Source organism: Penaeus vannamei, chromosome 25, assembly GCF_042767895.1.
Source record: "Penaeus vannamei isolate JL-2024 chromosome 25, ASM4276789v1, whole genome shotgun sequence".
Classification (NCBI taxonomy): domain Eukaryota; kingdom Metazoa; phylum Arthropoda; class Malacostraca; order Decapoda; family Penaeidae; genus Penaeus; species Penaeus vannamei.
Genome location: NC_091573.1, coordinates 31116451 through 31124760, shown reverse-complemented (window position 1 = coordinate 31124760; position 8310 = coordinate 31116451). Strand labels below are relative to the sequence as shown.

The 8310-nt window shown below is 40.0% G+C and overlaps 2 protein-coding genes across 2 annotated transcripts; both read right to left on the bottom strand.

Moving 5' to 3' along the window:
- Positions 1-3227: 3227 nt before the first annotated feature.
- LOC138866351 (uncharacterized) lies at positions 3228-4435 on the bottom strand. The gene is made up of 3 exons (XM_070138867.1): positions 4363-4435; positions 3966-4054; positions 3228-3843 (listed from the first exon to the last, which is right to left on the bottom strand). Exons 1-3 carry the CDS (start codon positions 4369-4371, stop codon positions 3327-3329), a joined length of 615 nt encoding a protein of 204 aa, XP_069994968.1. The 5' UTR covers positions 4372-4435; the 3' UTR covers positions 3228-3326.
- Positions 4436-6770: 2335 nt separating this feature from the next.
- LOC113806030 (uncharacterized) lies at positions 6771-8061 on the bottom strand. The gene is made up of 3 exons (XM_027357128.2): positions 7988-8061; positions 7672-7760; positions 6771-7549 (listed from the first exon to the last, which is right to left on the bottom strand). Exons 1-3 carry the CDS (start codon positions 7994-7996, stop codon positions 7075-7077), a joined length of 573 nt encoding a protein of 190 aa, XP_027212929.2. The 5' UTR covers positions 7997-8061; the 3' UTR covers positions 6771-7074.
- Positions 8062-8310: the final 249 nt, after the last annotated feature.

The window sequence follows — 8310 nt, the reverse complement described above, 5'->3', positions numbered from 1 at the left end:
ATAATAATAATGATAATAACTAAAAGCACTCAGAGAGGACATACCGCCGCAAAGGCAATGGGATTACTGATGCAATAAAAGTTTAAAGAATTACATTAAAATCACCTTTCTCAAGTACAGTGGTAACATCCGTAAACACAGGTAAAGTAATGATAATAATAACGGTTACCTCTGCAAATAGTGTCAACTGAGCATCACCAAAATTTAATGTCAACTAAGGTCAAGATACACCTCTGGTAAATAATTAAAAATAATAATAATAATAATAATAATAATAATCTGTTTTTGAGTTGCATTTGCAACAAGTGTAACTCATGCAGTCCTTAAAAAATCCCTGGATCCAGATCATGATCCGGATCACCCCAAAATTTAAGGGCATCTAAATAAGGCAAAGAAACCTCTGGTAAAATATATATATATATATATATATATATATATATATATATATATATATATATATATATTCATAACTTTTTGAGTTGACCTATAACACAACGAACAAGCCAACCAACCAACGCTACTAAAAACATAACTTCCTTGATAAAAACTAATGATAATGATAATAACAATGATGATAATTACAATGATAATGATAATAATAACAATAATAAGGATAATAACAATTACAATAATAATAGATGGTCCGTATTCATGCTGACAAATATAGAAATTGTATGAATGAAAACTGATATCTGCACAATACAAGGGATGTATTTAATCAGTTTCGAATATATCTTCGTCAGAAATATATGTATTTCTGACGAAGAATATTCACCGCTTTTATTGTGAAGATATTTATTTTCATTCATATATCTTCTACAAAAATAATGATAGTAATAACAATAATAATAATTATAAAAGCAATAATAATGATAATAATAACAGCAATAATGATAATAGTAACAATGATAATGACATTGGTAACAATAACAATGATAATAATAACAATATTAATGATAATATTAATAGTAATAATGATAATAATAATGATGGTAATCATAATAATCATAAAAATAAGAATCATGATAATATTATTGATAACATTAACAATAATACCAATAACAATAATGGTTGATAACAATAATTTTGATAATAACAATAATAATGATAAAGATAACAATGATATTAACAATTATGCATGTAATAAAAACAATAATAATGATAATAATAGCAAAAAATGATAATGATAACAATAATAACAGTAATAATGATAATAATAACTAATGATAATGATCATAATGATGATAAAGTAAAAAGGGCTTCTGAAGGAAGGGGCAGGGTGGTGGCGGCGGAGAGGATGACGGGATAAATAAACAAGTACAAAAGTAAATAGATAAACACATTTTTAAAAAGCAAGATAGAACAGAACTAAACAAAAACAAAAATGCAAAACATACAGACACCACGAGAGGTGTCTCGATTCCTCTGCTGACGCTGTCTCGTTGGGGTGATCCTGAGCTTTGCTCGCGGCCGTGAATTTGACATAAAGAAAGAAATGGCAGATGGTCATTTGGTATACAGCTGGTGTCGATCCGACGCCTACACACCTGGTCTCATGGGTATAAAATAAAAAATAAAAAGAGAAAATTTCTCTCATTCTCTCTTTCTCTTTCAAACTTACACCCTTTTCACCAGTATCTCCATTTCTACCTGTATATTCAACATGCTCTTGTAAACATTTCCTGTTTCAAACGAGGCAGGACTCACCGCAGACTTCTCCCTGTGGGATATGCTGTAGAGGAGCGAAGGCAATGGGGGATAATTTAGGGCTTAAATTTTGCGTGGTTGATTTCCACCTCAACCTGGAAGGCAGTGATTCTTCTCCCTCAAAAAAAGAAGAAAAAAATTATATAAAATTATAGCCTGCCCTACGCTCGGGGCGTACAGGTGAAACCAAATAAAATAATTAAGTATGTGACTTTTACACCCAAGAGATTAATATAATCAACCTATCGATAAGACAGCCAACAACCAAGAAAATGGGAGGAAAACCACCTGACGAGGTTTACCTATTTTGGGGTTACCGAAACACTTCACACGTCGCCGAAGAGAAAGAATTAAAGAAAATGGAAAATACACAGTTAAGATGGGAAAATGTACATTTCGCACTGCACATATTCAAAACATTGAGCTTAGAATATAAATATGTTTATTTCCGAGTTAAAGATATCAATGTCCTCTAATGAGTGAGATGATCAAAAATACGTTTGATGGTTACAAAAATGACCGTCTATACTCAGTCCCAAGAGCGGAAGGCATTTAATGGACTACTTTCCGTGGGTGCGCATCGTGCGCTCCCGCCTCTTAATGAAGCGAAATTATTGATGGCGTTCTCCAGCCAAGAGGGCAAGGATGCCAGGCGGCCGAAGGTCGACCTTCAGTGCGCCAACCAGACGCCCGCATCTTGAGCGGATTACCCAGGATCATTGTTGTAGAAACACTGCATACCAATGGCGCACTCAGGCCTGTGGAAGCTGATCCTGGGATGTCTCGTCCAGGACCAAGGCAGCATTGTGGGATCCCCAGCATCAGCTGCATCACAGGAACATCAGGAGTGGCGGATGTGACCACAAGACAAGAATTGTGTAAAAGGCATTGCCCTTTTTAGTCATTGATACAAAAATAGATCGACCATCGGTTGAAATGAAACGAGTTTAACTTCTTCAAAATTACCATAAGCATACCTTTTACTCTGCTATAAGCACTTATTTGTTAAATAGTCATCCTTTAACGTAGCCCATATCATCAGGGAATCAGGGAAATTATATCAAATGGAGGGAGGAGTGGGAGGCACAGGAACAAAAAGCCCAAAATTTAAGTTTTGAGAAGTGCAAGGGATAAGCACAACAGATCCTTTCTCTTCAAAGTTTCTTAGAACTTGCCGTTTTACCACAATAGTACCCCCCCCCCCCACTGATTTTGGCTTTTGATCAGGAAACTCACTTTGTGATGAAATATATCCATATTCGAGGATGTTATCATGAATCATGAAAACGTTTTAATAATTTCAATCATTTAACCATTCTTACTTGCTCTGTGATGGCCCCGAGGTGACTCACGTGAAGAGGGCTGTCCCATGAACTTACCAAATGAGGTGAGAGCAACCTCTTCAGAAAGGGGAGGGCCGATCGTTTCCAATGTTTTACTCTCAGATAAAAATGCCTACGAATCATTCTTGACTTTTTGTCATCTCTACATGTATACATCTTGAAAATGAAACTGAATACTATTATTGGTATATTTATTAATACAAATGTATAATTTTGGAAAGAAATTATAAGAATAAGGCGATGACCTAGTGTAAGGCAAAGCACCGTGATTCCTGCCTACTCCTCATCGCTGCTGTCCGAAACCCTGCGGACGGAGACCGCAGGGACCTTGTCGACAGCGGCCAGGGAGGAGCGCAGGGTCACCTGGCGGTGCACGGGAGCGGAGGCAGGGGAAGCCACGGGGCGTGAGGAGCGGAACACGACTGGGACGTCGTCATCGTCGTCGTCGTCTAGTCTGATGTAGCGGGCCCTGGGAGTTTCTACCTGGACGAAATGGGTCACTTGGGGAGCCGGAGCGACCTCGACCACACGGCTCACAACCTGAGGCATGACGAAGGGGACGACCTTGCGAGTGTTCGGGACGAGGTTGGCTTGTACCCGTGTGCCCACAGGAACAAAGTGGGTCGGCGCCTGGGGTTGGAGGGCGAAATAAGGGACGGCGGTCACGGGGGCAAGACGGACGGAAGGGGCAGGGGCGACCGCGGCTTTCCTGGGCGCCGCGCCGACGAGGCCGAGTCCCAGCCTCTCGGCCTCCACCTCCACCTCGATCTCCTTGCCGTCGTCGTCGTAGTACCTGCGAAACAACGAGGTTTCCCTCAGCTCGGAGGAACACAAAGCCAAACACAAACAAGCCTTGAGGAATACAAGTGTGAATGTGCTCAGGAACTGCCAAGGAACGGCAGGAATCCGACTTACTTGTAGCGAAGAGAGACGTCCCTGGCGCGGTCGCCTCCGATCAGGGTTGTGCTGCAGCTCGCCAGCCCCGCCAGCGCCAGCAACATCAACTGCCAAGGAGGACAAGAAGATTTACGCAAATATTCAAGAGCCACAGGCCCCTGTGTGTATATACAATATATATATATATATATATATATATATATATATATATATATATATATATATATGTATGTATGTATATATGATACATATTCAGGTCTATATATGAAGTATTCGGGGCGAGTAGAAGTAAAATATGTAACAAATGATGTGAGATACAACCGTAACAATCACTGAAGAAAAAGAAAATTAAGTTATGTCACATAATTTTTATTGAATGGTAAATATCAGACGCTAAAAAGAATATTCTCTTTACCAGCTTCATGATGAGGTTTCGAGGAAGAGAGAACCGAAGCGAGAGACCTTGCACCGGAGACGATCGGAGATGAATGACTTTAGATGCATCTTCGCGCCCGCGTTATATACCCGCCAGAAGGTGCTAGGGTACGGCCTTGGGGGGGACAGGGGCACAGGGGGATCCTTACCCGGCTCTGTGGGTATGAGAGGGGGGAGGGTAAGATATTTGCAGTAGCATGACTACTTCTTGCACCTACAACCGAGAAACTTCACCTAAATATTTACATGGAATGAGGTGTCCTTGTCCTGTCATATTTACCACTTAGACAAACGAGCAGAAAAGAACAAGGAAATCCCTATCTGACGGTCGCATGTCAAAGCCTCTTACTTTGGAAAATCTAACAAAAATATTCATGCAGCCAACTTCTACGTTACAAGGGACGTAATTCATCATCTGGACGAAAAATATTTTTTCTTACCATAACGAGTAAGAAACCTCTCATTGTCTCCAAATGTAAATTACAGAAGAGAAAATTGTTGCTTCATTAGTTTCCGTGAAAGTGCATGTTTATCTCTTTCATTTCTACGAAATATTTGTGACTTATTTGTTTCCAATATGGGAGACAGGTTTTCAGTTTTTGCAGTGTCGTGAATATCTCTATAATCTGGAATCTCCCCAAAGTGTATATTTGGAAAGATACGAGTTTGGGCAATTTGTAAACTTGTGTTTCCTTACCTGTGTATTTATATCATACACAAGGGAAACTTGGTTGAATAGATTTTTCAGCTAATGAAAACATTTATTGAATAAATTATCTAATGCCAAGATTATATCCCCAACCAGGAAAGCATCCTGATGGCAGCCCCTGTTTGGAAAGCAATATTGACCCTGAATCAGCCTGTCCACAAGGCACTGCTGTAAGGCCTGAAGTGGAATTAACGATTTCATCTGACATGTTTGGTTTTCAGATTTATTTATGGATGGCAATAGACATGTAATACGAAAGGCTAATGTTCAGCAGAGTACGTTTAGAGCAGAATCCTATTCGTCTGAGGCAGCAGACGCAGTTAACGAGGAAGCTATGATTTCCCAGCAACCAACCATACATATGCGCGATATGGGCTTATCAGCGTCCTGGGCATTACCTATTGAGTTTGAGTTTGAGATGATCGCACTTCGTACCAGACAGGAATAGGAATTCTTGATGTCAAGGCGGCATTTTAAGGGGTAGAAATTGAATATATATATATATATATATATATATATATATATATATATATATATATATATATATATATCCTTCTCGTCAGCTTTTACTTAAATCTATCAGAATTATTTCTCTGTCCTGGGCATCACCTTTAGGGTATCAATCCGATTTGGGATTTGAGAAATCAGTGACCTATAAATCTGCAATTTCCCCAGATTAAATATTTGCCGAACATACTTTATACTCTGTGAGCTTTTTATACATATTCACCATATTGTTAAATATAGTATAGTTTTATAATAAAATTCCTTCATAAGGAAAGGAATGTTTGAATTTGCTATTTCATGTGGATCCTGATTTGTCGTAATAGTATGTTGTTACCTCTCAGTGTTGATCATTAGTATGCTTTATTAGAAGGAATTAATCTTCAGTAATAACCTTTATTTCTTTAGACACTTTTGAGGATCTGCCTATTAACATGTTTTGTGTGTGTGTGTTTTAGAATGCAAGGTGTATTTTTTTTAGAATTCCTTTATAGACCTACTAGTGTTTAATATATTCCCACACTCTTGCCGAATCCTTTCTTGAATTATTCAACTGTGATGAATTACAGGAATGTTGGTTTGTGTAAAAGCAAACTGATAAAGAGAGAGAGAGATTGAAAGTTATCTGAATGTTCAATTCAAATTGAGATTTTGATGCATATTTTGTTGATCAAACTTTAATAAATCTAAAAAAACTGTTGGTCATGCGAAGATAGGAAATAATAGATATATTATCAGAACATTCGACTAAAGTATTCTATCAAATGCGATGAGTAATTTCATTATAATTAACTTTGATTATTGATGCTAATAAATATTTTTTTGGATTGAAATTAAAGTTTCGTCAAAATACATTAGGCTTAGAATTATGATCTTTTTGCTCTAATATGATCAATATAAAATTCACACGAGATAATGATAAATAAATGGAGGTTAAGAACAAATTAAAAATCTTGAGACGTTTAGAGAATAATGGAAGCTTATGTTTTGTCCTGTGTTGAATAATAGGGAAAAATTAATAATAACCGTGATAAGTGAATAATAAGTATACTGTATTGAGATTTGGGCTTAATCTGAGAAATCTGTGATTAATTTCCTTCTCTACAATTGTATTTGATTACTACCCTAGATGAATGAATGATGATCCTCATTAAGAGTAGAATGAGAACAAATGAAGATTCAGATTTAGCTGAGCAAGATTAATTGCAACAAAATGAACCTCATCCTTTACAGAAACTCATGGTGCTTTCAGTTGGTAAGAAACAGTAGTATTCAGTGTTTTCAGCACAAGTAGTGATGATGAAAATGCTGAAGTGCGTGTCCTGTCTTCGACCCAGTGTCATCCTTGCGTAGATACATCTTGTGAATAAAACCGAATAAAGTTATTGTTTTTTTTTTATTAAAACTTCTTGTATAGCTTTGGAAGAAAATCATGATAAAGCGAGGAACCAGTGCCAGGCAAAGCACCGCGATTCCTGCCTACTCCTCATCGCTGCTGTCCGAGACCCTGCGGGCGGGGACCTTGTCGACAGCAGCCATACGGTGGACGGGGCGTGAGGAGCGGAACACGACTGGGACGTCGTCATCATCATCATCGTCGTCGTCGTCGTCCAGTTTGACGTAGCGGGTCCTAGGAGCCTCTACATGGACGTAGCGGGTGACCTGGGGAGCCGGAGCCACCTCGACCACGCGCGTCACAACCTGAGGCTGCACGATGGGGACGACCTTGCGAGCGGCCGGAACGGTGCGGGTCTGTACCTGCGTGGCCACAGGAACAAAGCGGACTGGCGCCTGGGGTTGGAGGGCGAAATGAGGGACGGCGGTCACGGGGGCAAGGCGGACGGAAGGGGCAGGGGCGACCGCGGCCTTCCTGGGCGCCGCGCCGACGAGGCCGAGTCCCAGCCTCTCGGCCTCCACCTCCACCTCGATCTCCTTGCCGTCGTCGTCGTAGTACCTGCGGAAGAACGAGGCTTCCATCAGCTCGGAGGAACACAAAGCCAAACACAAACAAGCCTTGAGGAATACAAGTGTGAATGTGCTCAGGAACTGCCAAGGAACGGCAGGAATCCGACTTACTTGTAGCGAAGAGAGACGTCCCTGGCGCGGTCGCCTCCGATCAGGGTTGTGCTGCAGCTCGCCAGCCCCGCCAGCGCCAGCAACATCAACTGCCGAGGAAAACAAGATTTACATAAATATTCGAGCCACAGGCCCTTGTTTGTATATTTAACATATATGATACATATTATGAAATATTCGGGTCGAGGAGTAAAAGGATTTGCAACAGTTTCCTGTAAAAAAAAAATTGATAGAAATAAATAAAATGAGTAAGAAATATCATCGATAATCTTTATTGAATGGAAAATAGCAGATGCTAAAAAAATAATTTTGTTACCAGCTTCATGGTGAGGTTTCAGAGAAGAGAAGCCCGAAAGACACTTGCACCGGAGGGGATCGGAGGCGAATGGCAAAGCTGCATCTTCGCGCCCGCCTTATATACCCACCAGAAGGTTCGTGCCCTGGGAGAGGGGATCCTTACCCGGGTCGGGGTAGTGAGTGCTACAGGGTGGGGACGGTTGAAGTAGGGGCGGTATGGGAAGTTACCGAAAACAAGCACAAAACTCGTATGTATATTTTTTGCAGTATGTTTACTCTCACGGCATAAAATGCTCAGAGGATATGAAAAGGATTAGGATATATGCAGTAACATCTTCCACA

Bases quoted from the DNA above. Each gene is read 5' to 3' on its own strand.
- LOC138866351 (XM_070138867.1), bottom strand. The intron at 3,844-3,965 runs GTAAGTCGGATT...GTTGTTTCGCAG, and splicing joins GACGTCTCTCTTCGCTACAA to GTACTACGACGACGACGGCA.
- LOC113806030 (XM_027357128.2), bottom strand. The intron at 7,550-7,671 runs GTAAGTCGGATT...GTTCTTCCGCAG, and splicing joins GACGTCTCTCTTCGCTACAA to GTACTACGACGACGACGGCA.